At 37.9% G+C, this 20,000-nt stretch overlaps 2 protein-coding genes across 3 annotated transcripts in view; one reads left to right on the top strand and one right to left on the bottom strand.

Moving 5' to 3' along the window:
- LOC308685572 (nidogen-1-like) overlaps window positions 1–10,851 on the top strand; it is a 43,599-nt gene extending 32,748 nt beyond the window's left edge. For both annotated transcript variants that reach the window (XM_081357441.1, XM_081357440.1), the window contains exons 13-20: window positions 1,926–2,141; window positions 2,410–2,582; window positions 4,178–4,304; window positions 5,376–5,547; window positions 5,625–5,782; window positions 6,475–6,598; window positions 7,774–7,886; window positions 7,985–10,851. In XM_081357441.1, the coding sequence (XP_081213567.1) occupies window positions 1,926–2,141; window positions 2,410–2,582; window positions 4,178–4,304; window positions 5,376–5,547; window positions 5,625–5,782; window positions 6,475–6,598; window positions 7,774–7,886; window positions 7,985–7,995 (1,094 nt within the window). In that variant the 3' untranslated portion in view covers window positions 7,996–10,851. The remainder of the gene's footprint in view (window positions 1–1,925; window positions 2,142–2,409; window positions 2,583–4,177; window positions 4,305–5,375; window positions 5,548–5,624; window positions 5,783–6,474; window positions 6,599–7,773; window positions 7,887–7,984) is intronic.
- A 431-nt stretch (window positions 10,852–11,282) lies between these two features.
- tbce (tubulin folding cofactor E) overlaps window positions 11,283–20,000 on the bottom strand; it is a 23,006-nt gene continuing 14,288 nt past the window's right edge. Inside the window, exons 14-17 of the mRNA XM_081358504.1 lie at window positions 13,347–13,415; window positions 13,186–13,245; window positions 12,622–12,713; window positions 11,283–11,936 (exon numbers count right to left, since the gene is read on the bottom strand). Coding sequence (XP_081214630.1) covers window positions 11,841–11,936; window positions 12,622–12,713; window positions 13,186–13,245; window positions 13,347–13,415 — 317 coding nt within the window. The 3' untranslated portion in view covers window positions 11,283–11,840. The remainder of the gene's footprint in view (window positions 11,937–12,621; window positions 12,714–13,185; window positions 13,246–13,346; window positions 13,416–20,000) is intronic.

The following is a 20,000-nucleotide window of genomic DNA, read 5'->3' as shown; positions in this document are numbered from 1 at the left end:
AAATAATTTGGCATGAATTAAATGCAGTACAACAAATTCTGCTGTGGAAATAGAGTCGGCCTGAAACAAGTTTTTTCTCAAAACACGACTTTATTCTTGAAATTTAATGTTTATTCTCAACATTTTATTTTGATTTTTTTTCTCTTGAAATTTAACAAGTTTTTTCTCAAAACACGACTTTATTTTCAAAATTTAATGAGTTTATTCTCAACATTTTATTTCAAATTTTTTTCTCGAAATTTAGCGAGTTTATTCTCAACCAGTTTTTTCTCAAAACACAACTTTATTCTTGAAATTTAATGAGTTTATTCTCAACATTTTTTCAACTTTTTTTCTCGAAATTTAACCAGTTTTTTTCTCAAAACACGACTTTATTCTTGAAATTTAATGTTTATTCTCAACATTTTATTTCAACTTTTTTTCTCGAAATTTAACCAGTTTTTTTCTCAAAACACAACTTTATTCTCGAAATTTAATGAGTTTATTCTCAACAATTTATTTCAACTTTTTTTCTCAACATTTTCTCAACTTTATTCTCGAAATTTAATGAGTTTATTCTCAACATTTTATTTCAACTTTTTTTCTCGAAATTTAACCATTTTTTTCTCAAAACACGACTTTATTCTTGAAATTTAATAATTTTTTTCTCAAAACACGACTTTATTCTCGAAATTTAATTATTTTTTTCTCAAAACACAACTTTATTCTTGAAATTTAATAATTTTTTTCTCAAAACACGACTTTATTGAAATTTAATGAGTTTATTCTCAACTTTTTATTTCAATTTTTTTCTCAAAATTTAGCGAGTTTTTTCTCAAAACACGACTTTATTCTTGAAATTTAATGAGTTTATTCTCAACACACGACTTTAGTCGAAATTTAATGAGTTTATTCTCAACATTTTATTTAAACTTTTTTTCTCGAAATTTAACCATTTTTTTCTCAAAACAACTTTATTCTCGAAATTTAACCATTTTTTTCTCAAAACACAACTTTATTCTCGAAATTTAATGAGTTTATTCTCAACATTATTTCGACTTTATTCTCGAAATTTAACGAGTTTATTCTCAAAACACGACTTTATTCTCGAAATTTAATGAGTTTTTTCTCAACATTATTTCGACTTTATTCTCGAAATTTAATGTTTATTCTCAACATTTTATTTCGACTTTATTCTCGATATTTAATGAGTTTTTTTCTCAAAACACGACTTTAGTCTCGAAATTTAATGAGTTTATTCTCAACATTTTATTTAAACTTTTTCTCTCGAAATTTAACCAGCTTTTCTCAAAACACAACTTTATTCTCGAAATTTACGGTAATGAGTTTTTTCTCAAAACACGACTTTATTCTCGAAATTTAATGACTTTATTCTCAACATTTTATTTAGACTTTTTTCTCGAAATTTAACAAATTTTTTCTCAAAACACAACGACTTTATTCTCGAAATTTAATGAGTTTTGTCTTGCATTATAATGACTTAAATCTCTAAATGGTTTTTATTTTTTTGTTATTGCTTAGCCCCAATCCTCTTCTATATGCATAAGATAAAAAATGTATTGTATTTTTTGTATTAAAATAAATATTACAATTAAAAAATAATAAATGCATATAATTAATAAACAAAATTAATGAATCATTAACTATAAGACGAGAAACATATATTAAGAGTCCATTTGGATTTCAGTTTGCCTTTAAAGTAACAACAAATGAAACCGCTTCCTGTTCTCAGAGCCACATGTGTGAGTGTTTACGCCGATCACATGCATCATCTGGACCAGATGTCCCCAGATCCACCTCCTAAAGGCCCCGGGCCCCAAAACCCAGACAGGCAGAACCGTCCGCGTCTCGCACAGAACAGGGAAATGCTGCAGTGTGTCACATGATCAGAGAGAGCAGTGTGTGTGTGTGTGTGTGTGTTGCAGACGGTGAGCTGACGGTGTGTGAGCGGCACCGAGCAGCAGTGCTGGAGTCGGACTCTTCATCCACGGGTCAGCCGGGTCAGTACGTGCCCTCCTGCGACGGGTCCGGGGCCTACGACCCACTCCAGTGCCACGCCAGCCTCGGCCAGTGCTGGTGTGTGGACCCGTACGGGCAGGAGATCCGCGGATCCAGAACACAACCGGGCCACACACCCATGTGTAAGAGCCCAGAACACACACATCACTGCATAATCTGAACTTAATCACTGAGATTGAATTCACTTTGGTTCAGTTTAACCCGTACTGTAAAGACCATAGACTGGAAATAAATATGTTCGTAGTGTGTGTGACGTCACCCGTAGTGTAGTCTAGTGGCCAGTGGATGAACTGCAGTTTAAGTCTCTTCAGTGTTGGATTGAAGAGAGAGAGACGAGGAGGTGCAGCCTGGTAAAGACCCACGTATTTAAGCCCCTCCCTCTTCCCATAGGCATCGAACACAATGTGGCTCCGCCCCTCATTGGCCCCACCCCCAGGTCTGACATCATCCCTCTTACTCCCGGAGCAAACATCTTATTCGCCCAGAGCGGCCGGATCGAGCTCCTCCCATTGGACGGCGGTCACATGAGCAGAGCCGAGGCCCGAACGCTGCTGCACGTGCCCGTGAGTCATACACACTCACACACACACACACACACACACACACACACACACACACACACACACACACACACACACACACACACACACACACACACACTCACAGTATCAGAGCAGATTACTGAAAATAAAGATGCACAGATTATTTTACATGCAAAACCTTTGACAGACAGAAATCTAGTTTTCCAGCTCAAACATCTAAACCTTCTTAAATCAAGATGCATTTACTGGAGAAGCAAAATTACTGAAGATATTATATATACAGTTAACAAAATTATTCAACCCCCACTGCAAATCAGGTTTATTGGCAAAATACACAGACGTTCAGCTGTTAGCAGTGAACAAATCAAACAGAAGTGATTGAAATAGCTCAACACAACAAATGCTTCTAGTGGTTTCCCCAAATTCAACTGAAAATGCAACTTTTATTGACTTCTGCAGTTTCAGAATGATCCCCCCCTTCATGGCAAGCATCTTTAGCACTGAGTAGAGCACACGTTTGCTGTTCTGAGCTTCTGAAGCGAGATGTAGAGCCAGACTCAGCTTCTGTGTCTGAGGGATCTGAGCCCGTTCCTCATGAGCAACGCCTCCAGTTCAGGGACCCCTGTTCTGCAGATCTGGGCTGTTCTGAGGGATTATATCGGGGGGAATAATTCTGAAACTCAAAAAGTCATTAAAAGTTGCATTTTTAGTTAAATTTGGGGAAACCACTTGAAGCATGTGTTGTGTTGAGCTGTTTTAATCACTTCTGTTTGATTTGTTCATCGCTAACAGCTGAAAGTCTGTGTATTTTGCCAATAAACCTGATATGCAGTGGGGGTTGAATCATTTCGATTTCAACTGTATATATATATATATAATATCTGACAATGAAGTCAGAAAATTATCTTAATTCTAAGGGAAAGCGGGATTATTTTTCTGACTCCATTCACAGATATTTGTTTTTGTTTTCAGCACAAACAAAACATTGTCTGAAAACAGTTTTTGGGCGGTAAATAGTGGTGTAGATTCCAGCGAACTGACCGCACTCTTGAGTAATCCTCACGGCATGATTTACTCCTCTCACGGGAATCTGACAGGGAAACTCCTACAGAATGATCCGTGTGTCGCTCCAGTCCGTCATTTCTCGCCGCAGGACTGACAAATCTGACGAGTGTTTCATGACAATAGAGGCTTGTTAGTCAATCTGGCCCTTCATATCCTAATATACAGTAATGTTTCTCCTCCAGGAAATGTTTCTTGATTTAAAAACGCTCAGATATTAGGAAGCGAGTGAAGTGTATTGTGGTAGGGTCAGAGGTCAGAGGTCAGAACGACACTTTCCGACCGCAGAAACTCATAAACACCAGATGATCGTGTCGAGTGTGTGGATTCTGCATCTGGAACGCCCGCCTGTTTGTTTTCTTTTTTCTTTATTTTTTCATTACTTTTATGAACTTGTTTATTCTTCTCTTCATATTTTGCTCCATTTTAACCCATTTTTCACCATGAAGAGCTTTAGGAACCGGCATGGTGTTCAGTTATAAATGATGATTCTGACGTTCATGATTGTGTGTGTGTGTGTGTGTGTGTGTGTGTGTGTGTGTGTGTGTGTTCAGGGCAGAGTGGTGATCGCTGTGGCGTTCGACTGCGTGGATCAGATGATCTACTGGTCTGACATCACTCAACCGTCCATCAGTCGAGCCGAGATGAAGGGCGGCCAGACCAGCGTCATCATCAGCAGAGGTGCTTTACAGTCCTCATGTCACATGATCTGACAGCCCCTGTCTGTCCCCCTGAGATTCCAAGTTAATATTTCAATAATTCAACTACACATTTCATTTGAATGTTCACAGTTAACATGCAGCCAAACAAAGAAAATATTTCATCTTTTTTTACTAAGCATTTTATCTGCTTTTATTTTATTTATTTATGTTTTATTCGTTTTTATTAATATTTTAACTGTACATCTTTATGTTTTAACACATTTATTTGTTTTATTTAGATTTTTTATTAAATTACTTATTTTATTTATAATTTTTTATTGTGATATTTTTTAGCAAGTGTTTTATTTAGATTCTTAAAAAATATTTATTTATACATTTTTGATTTGTATAATTTTTAGTAAGTGTTTTATTTAGATTTTATTTTAAAAATGACATTTTAACTGCATTATTATGATTGAATATTTTTTTTGTGTTTTATTTAGAGTTTTTAAAAATATTTATTTTAATTATAATTTTATTGTAATCATTTTTTAGCAAGAGTTTTATTTTTATTTATAAATAAATAAAAATTAGAATGTTTTATTTTTATTTTTTAAATTACATTTTAACTGGATTTAATAATTTTTTTGTTTTATTTTTAATTTTTACATTTGAATAATTTTTAGTAAGTGTTTTATTTAGATTTTTTATTTAAAATATATATAATTTAATTATATACTTTAAATGTGCATTATTATGATTTAATTCCTTTTTAAAAGTGTTTTATTTAGATTTTTTTTTTTAAGATTTATTTTAATTATACAGTTTAAAAAAAAATTGTGGGTGTTTTATTTTAATTTAAAAAAATATTTATTTTTATAATACATTTAATTTAATATGTAAATTTGTTTTTATTTCATGATGATTCATTCATTTTCTTTTTCATGATTTCATGAATTTTCAGTCATATTTGATCTCGTCACGGGAAGCCTGCGCTCGCCGAACAGATATGACTGCGCTGATGTTTGTCTGATATGATGTCGCTGAGATGTTTATGATTATCGTGTGTGTGTGTGTGTGTGTGTGTGTGTGTGTGTGTGTGTGTGAGCAGATCTGGGCAGTCCTGAAGGAATCGCCATCGATCACATGTCCAGAAGCATGTTCTGGACCGACTCGGTTCTGGACCGCATCGAGGCGTCCCGGTTAGACGGCAGTCAGCGCCGCGTGCTCTTCGACAGTGACCTCATCAACCCTCGGCCAATCATCGCTGACCCCGCCCACGGGTGCGTGTGAGCTCACAGGTGTGTGTGTGTGTGTGTGTGTGTGTGATGAACTCGCGCTGACTCTGCCCGTCCTGCAGACACCTGTACTGGGCCGACTGGGACCGGGACGGGCCGAAGATCGAGCGCTCCAGTGTGGACGGGTCCGGCAGAACGGTTCTGGTGCAGGACGGGCTCTCGCTGCCCAACGGACTGACCTTTGACCCCCGGACCCGGCAGCTCTGCTGGGCCGATGCAGGTCAGACTCCTTCTCCAGACTAACTCTGCTCCGGAGGTTTAGGACAGATCTTAAAATGATTCTTTTTCAATTTTGACTTTTTCATGATTTTAGTCATTTTTACTAAGCGGATTAGTTTTATCGTTTTTGTTTTAACATTTAATCTTTTAATTAAAAGTTTTATTTTGATTGTATGTTTTTTTAAATTACTTTTTTTTTTACATTTTATGATAAAAAAATGTAGGCGTTTTATTTTTACTTTATATTGTAAAATTGTAAAATTTGAATTTTACTTTTTTTTATTCATTTTACTAAGTGGCTTACTTTTATCGTTTTTCTTTGAATGATTTATTAAAAAAAGAATTACTTTTTAGTAAAAGTTTTATTTAGTTTTTTTATTACTAAATAAATATTAGATAATTTTTTTTTTTTTTACATTTTTATGATTTTAATTATTTTTTAGTGAGTGGCTTATTTTGATTGTTTTTTCTATTATTTATTTATTTATTTATTTATTTTTGTTTGCCATTTTTATGATTGAATTATGTTTTTAGTAAGTGTCTTATATTGATTGTTTTCATTTTAAAATGAGCACGTGTTGTATTTGATCCGCAGCTCAGCATCAGATTGTGAATCCAGTGTTATTACAGCTGTGTTTCTCAGATGAATCGTTGAATCGTGTGTGTGTGTGTGTGTGTGTGTGTGTGTTTCAGGCACTCGTCGAGTGGAGTGTGTGGACCCGGTCTCTGGTCTCCGGAAGAAACTGACCGAAGGGATTCAGTATCCGTTCGCCATGGTGTCCTACGGCACAAAGCTTTACTACACCGACTGGAGAAGGTTCACTCACTCACAAACGACTCCTATGAACCAGTTCTTTTCATGAATCGCTCAAAAACACTCAAACGAATCACTGAGAGTTCACTGAATCAACCGTTATATATGTACTATATGACAACCGTTAGCCTCTGTGCTCTTTTTATTTTACCAACATTTTCATTTTATTTCAATGAAATAAATGTTCTATATATTAGTTTGATAATGTTTTTTATTTAATATTTTTAATTTTTAGGGGTATTCTATGGTACTAAATTATATTTTTGCTGTATTTATAATCCATTTATTCACTTTTTAGACCTGAACATTTACCCCTGGTTTCACAGATGAGGCTTAAGCCTAGTCCCAGATTAAAGTGCATGTTTGAGCTGTTTTAACTAAAAGCAACTTGTACTGGCATATCTTAAAATATGTCATTGCCATTGTTTTGTCTCAAGATGCACATAGTAATGTTTTTTTCTAAGGCATGTTTATAAAAGCTACTTAAATGTCCTAATTGAACTAAGGTCTAATCCTGGCTTAATCTAAGCCCTGTTTGTAAACCAGGCCTTAATGTCCAGCTTAAACTGGTAAATCTTGAACGCTTTAGAGCGACAGACTGCAGTTTGATCTCTTAAAGACGACACTTGGCAGATTATTGCTGAAGAGAAGTTTAAAAAGTGAAAGTAAAAAAAGTTACAGAATTTTGTTTATTGTTATGAAAAATTTGCAAAAATACTATTTTCAATTTTTATATGAAATATATATTTTCAAAAACATGTGTTACTTGAAAACTGAGAAAATCAGTCATAAATCTAAACAGGTTGTGTTCCAGATTTGATCTTGATATCTCAGTAAAGGATCTTTCAGTGAGAGTGTGTTCGGCTGCAGTACCAAACGCTTCCACTAGAGGAGCTCGTCTCACTCATTTCCAATGCGTCAGTCTGACCGCGAGGAGCTCAAGTGGGACTATTGTTTCAGGACCATTAAACCTGTTCAGATCATGTCCATGAGTTTTTTTCTGTGTTCTCACAGCAAGTGCCAAAACCTTTACCAAGTTTCATATCATTCCGATGAAAAAAAAATAAGTAAAAGTGCCCGGAGAGCACCAGAGGGTCACACATGAGTTTTACTGTAATAAATGTGAAGTATTTGAGTACTTCTGATTGTGATTAAGTGTGCTGATGTTTTGTCGCTAGGGAAGCGGTGGTTGCTATGGAGCGTCATGATGGGATGGAGGTGGAGGAGTTTCTTCCTCAGAGACGCTCACGCACATACGGCATCGCCGTCACTTACCCACAATGCCCTGCAGGTCTGAGCTCAGATTGTTCTCATGATAAGAGCCTGATGACATCAGGACTGTTGGGTCACGTGACTGTGGTCTGATCACATGACTGTCGTTGTTCGCAGGCCGGAACTGACGGAGGTTTGCCGGATCCGGGCCGACTCTCCCGACGCCAGAGTCCGGAATATATTCGTATCGCACGTCAGATCAGTCTGATGATATCAGGATTCATATTTCTCCAGATCTTCTGCACACTCATACTGTACAATAAGATAACTAACAACGAGCAATACCGTATTTATTCATCTTTGGTCGTGTTCTTTAATAACAGCACATTGTTAGTCCATTAAATATTATTAACAGGTTCAACTTTTGATTTTAATAATGCATTAGTAAACGTTAAAATCAACATTAACTGAGATTAATAAATACTGTACGAGTGTTTTGTTCAATAATGGAGCGAATCGTAAAGATTTCACTGTGTTTTATGTATTTAAATTTTTTACTTCATCGTGAAACTAGTAAATACGTATATTATTAACACTCATATCAGTTATATAACAAAAATAATCATTGGTTGTTGGTATTATTAGTATTATAATGCTGATATTTACATTATACGTGTTTAATTTAATGATGATCAAATGTAAACTTTACATTTAAACGAATGATCCTTTGATCAAACTGGAGATATTAGAACTGTGGTTAGGGTTAGGGTTAGGGTTAGGGTTAGGGTTAGGGTTAGGGGCTCACTTGAAAACGTGAATCTGAATTATAGATTTTATTGTAGTTTTTCTCCGGCTCTCGGGATGCTGGGATATACTGTGTGAGGAGAGGTGCATTCTGGGATGGATATTATATGCAATCATTCTGATTAGCTGAAATATTATTTACAATTGTATTTTAATCTTGATGATTTTTAAAAATGCCAAAGAAAGTTTTTCCTCTTGTTTACTGTAAATATCCGGCGGTCATGTGATGGTGTCCGGGCCGATCATGTGACGCACTCATGTTTACACACCGCACTGCATGATGGGAAGGGCAGAGGGAGTGTACAGCTGTTCCATTAAACAGGTTTTCTAAAGGTTTGAGTCCTCGTGTTTTATTCCTCTTCATATCAGGACATTAAGTTTACATGTTCATACACATATATAATAACTGGAGGATGTGAATGCTGATGGTTTAACGCAAACACTAATACTGTACTAATGTTTATCCACCCTCCGGTGTTCCTCACACGCAACTCAAATTACCCTTTATTATTATTATGTTAATTTTTTTTTTTATGAAATGAATGTATTATATTTTAGTTCAATAATGTTTTTATTTACCATTTTGCAATTTTAGGGGATTATATGATACTAAATTATACTTGTGCTGTATTTATAATCCATTAATTCACTTTTTGAGCAGGACCTGAAAATTAATTTTCCAACGTAAAATGTGAAAAATAGAAAAAGCCACCGCTCATCCGTCAATAAAGTCTTGTAGTGAGGTGCTGCTACACTAAATCATCATGAAAATTGGACAAATACAGCAGCCGCACACTCAAACACTGTGCAAGATCAATTTATTAGCAAGCTTTCGGTCTTGCGACCTTCTTCAGGCATACAAACAAAGTGAATGTGGCCATACACAAGGGCTCTTGCCAATCACCTCTCCTAATTGCATAATGCCAGACACCTGTGTTAACATGGCTAAGGCTACAGGGATAGGGAACATGGGAAATGTAGTTCAACATAGCCTATATCAAGTATAGCCTTAGGTACAGGGTCTACTGAAAACAAAAAAACACATAAATTACATCAAAACTTCAAATAGAAAAATACATTACAAGATAACCTTGCATCGACACAAATAGAAAGAAACCACTATTCTATGTAAATATCAGGCTATGACCATCATAAAGCATAGAAAAGTCTATAGTGATGAGATTAAAGAAACACGCTCATATCAAACTCCTCATTGAGACCCAGTGGTTGTAGAGCTTCTAACATATAGATCCAATACAGCTCTCTCTGACATAGTCGCCTGTCAACATCACCCCCTCTCTGAGAAGTAACCCGTTCTATTCCCTGAAACCTGAGGGAGGATAGAGGATGCCAGTGGTTATTAAAGTGGCGGGCAACAGGATAATTCATATCATTTCGTCTTATTGAACTTTTGTGTTCGCTAATTCTTTGCTTCAGAGGGCGAATAGTTTTACCAATATAGATCATATCACACGTGCATTTAAGCATATATACAACATTTTTAGTGTTGCATGTGATAATCCCTCTTACTGGAAAAGAGTTCCCTGTTCTAGGATGTGTGAAAGTGTTTGTTTTCCACGTATTGTGGCACTGGGCACAGTTACCACAAGGGTAATTTCCATGTTTGAGGGGAGCTAGAAGTGTCTGTCTGGGACTTGGTAATATATTGGCTCTAACCAATTTGTTTCGTAGGTTTGGCCCTCTTTTGTAAACAAAAAGGGGTGGATCTTTGAAATGTTGGATGAGAGCTGGGTCTGAGGTCAAAATGTGCCGATATTTCAGGATGGTACTCTTAAACGTGAGCCTGAGGGGTATAGGTGGTAATACAGGTTACTGAAAAATTGTTTTCTTTCTGGATACTCTTTGTCAATAAGATCTGTCTTGGTTTCGACAGGGCAGCCTGATGGGCGTCCTCAACACACTGAGCAGAATAACCCCTTTCTAGAAACCTTTGTTTCATTTCCAAAGACTTTTCTATGCTTTATGATGGTCATAGCCTGATATTTACATAGAATAGTGGTTTCTTTCTATTTGTGTCGATGCAAGGTTATCTTGTAATGTATTTTTCTATTTGAAGTTTTGATGTAATTTATGTGTTTTTTTGTTTTCAGTAGACCCTGTACCTAAGGCTATACTTGATATAGGCTATGTTGAACTACATTTCCCATGTTCCCTATCCCTGTAGCCTTAGCCATGTTAACACAGGTGTCTGGCATTATGCAATTAGGAGAGGTGATTGGCAAGAGCCCTTGTGTATGGCCACATTCACTTTGTTTGTATGCCTGAAGAAGGTCGCAAGACCGAAAGCTTGCTAATAAATTGATCTTGCACAGTGTTTGAGTGTGCGGCTGCTGTATTTGTCCAACTTAAAATGTGGAAAATCTTGAACTCTTTTTAATGTGTAAAAGTTACATTTCTGAAAAATGCATGAAAATATAAAAAACATCACGTTTTGCTGTGAAGATGCGAGAAAATCAAAGCAAGTTGTTCCAGATGTGAGGCTGTGGTCTCCGAGATGCGGTTCAGTGAGAGGCTGCAGTGCCGCACGCTTCCACTAGAGGAACTCCGCTCGCTCGTCACTGCATGTGCCGGCCGTTTACCTGTTCAATCATATCATGACTCTGGGGGTTTTGTTTGAAGTACAAAAATCTGAGTTTTTTTTTTTTTTTTTACCAAAAAATATTAGTGTGGTATTAGACAGACTGTTTAGTTGAATTTTGTGAATCATGATCTATGATTTAAAATTAAACACATATACAAACTTCTTTTATTAATTTTTTTTTTTAATATGAGCATTAATATTTGGGAATTATGACATTTTGGAATAATGAAAATTGAGCACTTCTGATAGATTCAGTCGCTTTCTGTAACGGAAAAAATTGTGTACTTTTTAAATTAAATATGATATAAACGTATATATCACAGTAATGTGCTATACTGAACTTATTAAATTAAAAAGGCCATGGTTGTGAATATAAGCACGTGCGTGTGTGTGTGTGTGTGTGTGTGTGTTCTCCTGATGAGCTCCCCCTGCTGGAGAGGGACTGGGATAATCCGCACGGACACTGACGGATCTCAGACTCAGAGTTTCGGCTCTTTATAGAGTTTGGTGATGATTTAAACACACACACACACACACACACACGGAGGTTATTTCTGGCGTTTCGCTGCTTAGCTCTTCAGATCTCAGTGTATAAGCCTCCAGCATCCCAGAATTCCCTGTGGTTCCTCAGCTCCAGCGCACCAGGATGCTGTCGCCGTCCTCCACCGAGTAAAACTGCAGCGGCTTCAGATCGTTGTCGATCTCGATCTCTCGACCCGCCAACTACAGGACAGACATCACAAACATAACAACAAATCAGTATTTCAGATGCCTGAGGTTAGCATTAGCTAGCGATGCCTGAGGTTAGCATTAGCTAGCGATGCCTGAGGTTATCATTAGCTAGCGATGCCTGAGGTTATCATTAGCTAGCGATGCCTGAGGTTAGCATTAGCTAGCGATGCCTGAGGTTAGCATTAGCTAGCGATGCCTGAGGTTAGCATTAGCTAGCGATGCCTGAGGTTATCATTAGCTAGCGATGCCTGAGGTTAGCATTAGCTAGCGATGCCTGACGTCATCATTAGCTAGCGATGCCTGAGGTTAGCATTAGCTAGCGATGCCTGAGGTTAGCATTAGCTAGCGATGCCTGAGGTTAGCATTAGCTAGCGATGCCTGAGGTTAGCATTAGCTAGCGATGCCTGACGTCATCATTAGCTAGCGATGCCTGAGGTTAGCATTAGCTAGCGATGCCTGAGGTTAGCATTAGCTAGCGATGCCTGAGGTTAGCATTAGCTAACGATGCCTGAGTTTATCATTAGCTAGCGATGCCTGAGGTCAGCATTAGCTAGCGATGCCTGAGGTTATCATTAGCTAGTGATGCCTGAGTTTATCATTAGCTAGCGATGCCTGAGGTCAGCATTAGCTAGCGATGCCTGAGGTTATCATTAGCTAGTAGGGTTGGGGTCGTGACCTTGGCGCAGGTGTAGCTGAGCTTCAGTTGGACTGCAGGGAGTTTGAGCTGTCGGTGTAGAAGCCCCTTCACCTTCTGAACGATCATGGACTCTGAAACAGCAAAGATACACTTCAGACAGGTGTGTGTGTGTGTGTGTGTGTGTGTGTGTGTGTGTGTGTGTGTGTGTGTGTGAACATGATGTTATTGTAGTTCTAGACTAGATGTGAGCATCTCAATTGCACAAAAACATTCAATATTCCTCAAAATGAATGAAATCAGTGAATGCAGAATGTCTCCCGTTGTAGATCAGTGTTCTGGCCCTCGGTGAGCCACTGAGCCCATGAGCACAGGCTATAGATCAGTGAAGTGTGAAACTGCTCCTTCACTCCAGAACAACAGAAGCTGAAGGGTTAGTCGTCACTCTGAGGATCATTACTGCACTGGTGTGAAAGAGGTTTACACTTCACAATACAACTTTTGTGTTACAAACAAACCAGGAGAGAAAACACGAACTCTAACTTTCCCTCAACACGTGTGTGTCACACACACACACACACACACACACACACACACACACTTTACCTGGCAGCTTCTTCTCGATGGGCTTTCTCCCAGAATCCTCTGGGCACACGAAGGTTACGGCTGAAAGCAGAGACAGTGACAGACGTTCAGGAGCTGACGCTCGAGATGCGCTGTATTCATATTCATATTCATATTCATGTTCATGTTCTGCAGATTCATACTTAATAACTGATTTTTTAGTGCAAATGGTTTCTGTTCTCTGAGCTCGCCCTCGTCTGGAGCGCCGTACTCTGTACACACACACACACACACACACACACACCATCAGCGGGTCTTTCCTCATCACTGAAAGAAAACAGAGTTCAGAGATGCACGAACAGCCAGCGAGATCATCTCTGGTGTTTAATAAGCAACAGTCGGTTCCGGAAGTTAACTCTTTTCTCCTTTGGGATATTAATCTCTAACGATAACTCATAAACCTTTAGAGTCGGCCGTGCTGAGAGCTTGTTAATCGATGGGGTTTGCTTCTGTTGAATCGGTCAGCCTGCATTATTTTAATAATCATGTTTAACAGCAGAATTCCCAATGAAAAACTACATTACCCATGATGCTGTGCAGAACATTCCACCAATCAGAGTCGAAATTAGCAAATCCCGCCCACTCGCATGAAGCACAGCGAATGATGTCATCTAGTCGATCTCTACGTTCTCAGAAAACGGAAATGTTTGAATATATATATGCATATTTTGCAATAAAATTAAAATATATTGTTTTTTTTATAAAAATCAACATTTTTAAATGAGAAGATTTATATTTGTTTATTGTTTTTAACCTGATTATGCAGTTTGCAATGCCTCATGGGATTGTAGTTCTTTCCCTCACTGATTTAAGACACTTTTTTGCTTCAAATCAAAGTTTATGATTATGATTCTCCTCATATCTGGTTCATGGCTTATAAAGCTTTAAAGTCTTTTTAAAATCCCGATGGGAGAAATGAATGCAAAAAAAAAACATGTTTTTATGATTACATTTTTATTAGGCATTTTATTTTGACTTTTTATTGTACAATTATTTATTTATTTTAAAGGTCCCGTTCTGCGTGATCCCATGTTTCAAACTTTAGTTAGTGTGTAATGTTGTTAGAGTATAAATAATATCTGTAAAATTATAAAGCTCAAAGTTCAATGCCAAGCGAGATATTTTATTTAACAGAAGTTGACTACAAAAAACGGCTGGATTGGACTACACCCCTCTACTTCCTGCATTAGTGACATCACCAGAACCGTGTTTTGACTAACCTCCGCCCACAGGAACACAGGCGTATTGATGGCGAAATGTCAACAGACGGTTGATGTTTATCTATAATCGGATACCGCAAAAGTTTAATTCGAAGTTGTTAGTTTGCTCTGTCCATCTCACCACGGACTGTTTCTCTAACCTGGGATAATATCAAGCAGGGAAATAACCTTCTCTCAGCGTTTCATACTGACGAAGGGGACAATTTCAACTATATTCCAGCAAGCGGTAAGTAGTGATTCACTATGGAAGTAGCGATCACTCTTCACATCGTTTGTTTCTCTTAGTAGGACGAAAATAATCTTACTTAAACTGTGATTAATATACAGAAAGCGATCACAGAACAATCCCTTTCCAATCGCCCAAGCTGTCAATCACACAGCGCGAGTTTATCTGGACACTTTCCAAAACTCGTTATGAAATCAATGACGCTGTTACACTGCACAACGAAGCTCTACTGTATTTATATGCCTCATGTTTGCATTGGTGAAATCATTAGTGAGAGTGCAGAAACTGCGTTGCAATGATAAGATCTTTTTTCACGCGATCAACAGACTGTCATCTGCTCAACGCTCATCACTGCAACCTTTTATGTGATGAGAATAGTCAGTCATCTTCATTTATATAGCGCTTTTAACAATGTAGATTGTCTCAAAGCAGCTTTACAGAGATAAGCGTATAATTTAAGGTAACAGAGATTGTTTCGGCTTTACAGCAGAGTTAAGTTATTTCCATCCAAACTTAGTTTTAATTGATTTGGTTCCGTCGCAACGATCACTTGTCATTAAACTAGGGGCCGCTAAGACGACACCATTCTCTCTACATAGACTCTAAACGCGAACCTGCGAGAAACGCTGATGGCAGTCACATGCGCATTTAGAATGGGTTCTATAGTTATGTGCGTTAGAATATACGCAGGTTTGGAATTCCCTACAAGCCAAGCCTAAACAAAATACTTGTCTTTCCTTATAAATTTTGATAAGGAATTTTATTTTATTTGTTGCTTTGGGGTAGGACCGCGAGACGAATTTTCCCGACAACGCCTTATCTGTAGAGTGGTAGTGGGATCCTCCATAGGGAGAGACTAGTTGGCACTTCAGCACTGCGTTGCCATCGGTCCAGGTGAAGGTCCTTCGTCAGATCTGGATACGGCCTGGATCCGGCAGGCTGCGGGAAAACCTTGGGATAAACACAGACACTAAAATTAGCGTAGATGCCATTCTTCTCATGATGTAACGAGTACATCAGGATTTTTGGGAAGTGTTCCCGGTTCCGGCTGACCTAATCTATGCAGCATAACATTAAATTATAGAAGTCTATAATGTATTATGTGAAAGCTAGGTCAAAGAGATGTGTCTTTAATCTGGCTTTGAACTGACAGAGTGTGTCTGCTTCCCGGACAATGGTAGGAAGACTGTTCCAGAGTTTTGGTGCTAAATAGGAAAAGGATCTACCGCCAGCAGTGGATTTTGATATTCTAGGTATAATCAACTGGCCGGAATTTTGAGATCGTAATAGACGTGACGGACTATAATGCGTTAAGAGCTCGCTCAAGCACTGCGGAGCTAAACCATTCAGTGCTTTGTAAGTAATCAGCAATATTTTAAAATTTATGCGATGTTTAATAGGGAGCCAATGCAGTGTTGACAGAACTGGGCTAATATGGTCATACTTCCTGGTTCTGGTAAGAACTCGAGCTGCTGCGTTTTGGACCAGCTGTAGTTTGTTTATTAAGCGTGCAGGGCAACCACCCAGTAGAGCATTACAGTAATCTAGCCTTGAGGTCATGAACGCATGAACTAATTGTTCCGCATTTGTCAATGAGAGCATATGACGTAATTTAGATATATTTTTAAGATGGAAGAATGCGGTTTTACAGATACTAGACACGTGACTTTCAAATGAAAGATTGGTATCAAAGAGCACACCCAGGTTCCTAACCAACGACGAAGACTTAACAGAGCAGCCATCAAGTGTTAGACAGTATTCTAGATTATTACGTGAGGAAGTTTTTTGTCCAATAATTAGAAACTCTGTTTTTTCAGAATTTAGAAGTAGGAAATTACAAGTCATCCAATTTTTTATATCCGCTATGCATTCCGTTAATTTTGTGAATTGATAAGTTTCGTTAGGTTTTGAAGAAATATAGAGCTGAGTATCGTCAGCATAACAGTGAAAGCTAATTCCATGTTTCCTAATGATATCTCCTAAGGATAGCATGTACAGAGTGAACAGCAGCGGTCCTAATACTGAGCCTTGTGGTACGCCATACTTAACCTGTGATCGATGAGACATCTCATCATTTACTGCTACAAACTGATAACGGTCAGATAAGTGTGATTTAAACCATGCTAGTGCATTTCCTGTAATGCCAACATAATGTTCTAATCTATTTAAAAGAATGTTGTGGTCGATGGTGTCAAATGCAGCACTAAGATCGAGTAACACTAATAGAGAGATACAACCACGATCAGATGATAAGAGCAAATCATTTGTGACTCTAACGAGAGTTGTTTCGGTACTATGGTACGGTCTAAATCCGGACTGGAAATCCTCGCAGATATCATTTCTTTCAAGAAAGGAACACAGTTGTGAGGATACTGCTTTTTCTAATATCTTTGACAGAAAAGGTAGATTCGAGATCGGCCTGTAATTGACTAATTCTGAAGGATCAAGTTGCGTTTTTTTAACAAGCGGTTTAATCATAGCCAGCTTAAAGGTTTTTGGTACGTATCCTAGAGACAAAGACGAATTAATGATATTAAGAAGAGGATCTATGACCTCTGGAAGTATTTCTTTCAGTAGCTTAGTCGGTATAGGGTCTAACATACATGTTGTAGATTTAGATGATTTAACGAGTTTAGTAAATTCTTCCTCTCCTATAGCAACGAATGAATCAAATTTTTCCTCAGGGAGACTACAATGCACTGCCTGATGCGATACTGTAGTAGACGGTTGCATAGTTATAATTTTGTCCCTGATATTATCAATCTTATAAGTGAAGAAGTTCATAAAGTCATTACTGCTGTGTTGCTTGGAAACTTCGGTGCTTGAAGCTTTATTTTTCGTTAGTTTAGCCACCGTTTCAAATAAATACCTAGGATTATGTTTATTTTCTTCTAATAGGGTTGAAAAATAAGCAGATCTAGCAGCTTTTAAAGCCTCTCTGTAAGTAATTGAGCTCTCTTTCCATGAAATGCGAAATACCTCTAGTTTTGTTTTCTTCCAGTTGCGCTCCATTTTTCTGGCTGCTCTCTTAAGGGCCCGAGTGTGCTCGTTGTACCACGGCGTTGGACTATTTTCTTTAATCTTCTTTAAGCGCAACGGAGCAACTGTGTCTAAAGTGCTGGAAAAGAGAGAGTTAAACGTTTCTGTTGTAATATCTAGTTCTTCTAAGCTATCTGAGATGCTGAGATGATGAAACTGATTAGGAAGATTATTAATAAAGCAATCTTTAGTAGCAGAAGTGATAGGTCTAACATATTTGTAACACGGAGTCGGCTTTGCAGCCTTGGCTAAATGTAATTTACACGAGACTAGATAATGATCTGAGATGTCATCGCTCTGCTGCAGAATTTCAACGGCATCCACATCTATTCCGTGTGATAATATTAGATCTAGAGTATGATTACGACGATGAGTAGGTCCTGACACGTGTTGTCTAACTCCAATTGAATTTACAATGTCTTTAAATGCCAATCCCAATGCATCTTTTTCATTATCGATGTGTATATTAAAATCACCAACAATTAGTACTTTATCTGCAGTCAATATTAATTCTGATAGAAAGTCCGCAAATTCTTTGATAAAGTCTGTATGGTGCCCTGGTGGCCTGTATACAGTAGCCAGCACAAATCTCAAACGTGATTTATCGTTTACACTATATATTTTTACATTAAGCACCAATGCTTCAAAAGAATTATATTTAAAACTTGATTTCTTAGTGGTTTTGAAACTATTACTATAAATTACAGCAACACCACCCCCTTTGCGTTTCAGACGAGGCTCATGTTTATAACAGTAATCTTGCGGGGTTGATTCATTTAAAGTAATGTAATCGTTTGGTTTTAGCCAGGTTTCTGTCAAACACAGCACATCTAGGTTATTATCTGAAATCATATCATTAACAATGAGTGCTTTTGAAGTAAGCGATCGAATATTCAGCAACCCAAGCTTTAGCATTTGCTCATCTGTATTATAGCTGTTTTTTATTTGTTGAACATCAATTAAATTTTTAACCTTAGTTGGGTTTAAACTTTTTTTGGATTTCCAAATTCGGGGAACAGACACAGTCTCTATATGATGATATCTAGGTGAAAGAGGCTCTATGTGATGGGATTTATCTGACCTTGGTGACGAGAGGCCGCTAGCAGACAGTCGGTTAAGCCAGTCTGTCTGCTTCCTGACCTGAGCCCCAGATTGTCATGTTTGAGCTCTAAGACTATGAGCCATATTACTAGAGAGAAGAGCAGCACCATCCCAGGAGGGATGAATACCATCTCTTTTCAACAGGTCAGGTTTGCCCCAAAAACTTTTCCAATTGTCTATGAATTCTATATTATTAAGCGGACACCACCGAGACAGCCAACCGTTAAGCGAACACAATCTACTAACTATCTCATCACTCCTGCGAACAGGAAGGGGGCCAGAGCAAATTACAGTCCTTGACATCGTACTTGCAAGTTCACACACCTCTTTAATATTCATTTTGGTGATCTCCGACTGGCGGAGTCGAACATCATTAGTGCCGACATGAATAATGATCTTAGAGAATTTACGATTAGCATTAGCCAGCACTTTTAAATTTGCTTTGATGTCAGGCGCTCTGGCTCCCGGCAAACATGTGACTATGGTGGTTGGTGTCTCTATTTTCACGTTCCGTGTAATAGAATCGCCAATAACTAGGGCACAATCATTCTCAGTGGGTGTTTCACTGAGCGGGGCAAATCGATTTGTTATGGTAATCGGAACGGAAGAGTGGTTTTTAGATCCGCGACTAGAGCGATCCCTCACTGTCACCCATTTGCCCGGCTGCACGGGCTCTACTTCAGCCAGAACCGACTCATGTAAAGTGTGCACTATTCTATGCGCATCCAAAACATCTAAAGCACTAGCACTCTTACTATCCTCAATTAAAGTTTGGATGCGTGTTTCTAATTCTGAAATCTTCTCTGTCAACCTAACTGTCTCCTTACATTTATCACATATAAATCCTATATCGTCGACAGAGAAGCCTATACTAAACATGTGACATGAAGTGCAAGTGACAATAACAGGACAAGACATTACTCACCGTGTTTGTTGAGTGATTCTTACTCACCTGAGCTTTTTATGAACTCAAAGGCGCGGACGCGCGAGAGAAAAATAAATAAATAAAATAGCTGAGCGCACGGGTGGCGCGTTAACAGGCTAGCGAATTACTAGCGTTTTGTGCTAGTAGTACTAATAACAAAAGCTAGCGATGTCAGGTTAATCTGAGATGTTGGGTAAAATGTAGTAGTATAATCAACTAGAAATGGTAGTAAAATGATGGTTCAGAACAAAGAAATATATGGCTAAGACGGAGCTTATCGCACCGA

Source organism: Scardinius erythrophthalmus (genome assembly GCF_964197995.2).
Source record: "Scardinius erythrophthalmus genome assembly, chromosome: 25".
NCBI lineage: Eukaryota > Metazoa > Chordata > Actinopteri > Cypriniformes > Leuciscidae > Scardinius > Scardinius erythrophthalmus.
Note: the sequence above shows the minus strand (reverse complement) of the source record. Positions and strands in the feature narration are given on the sequence as shown.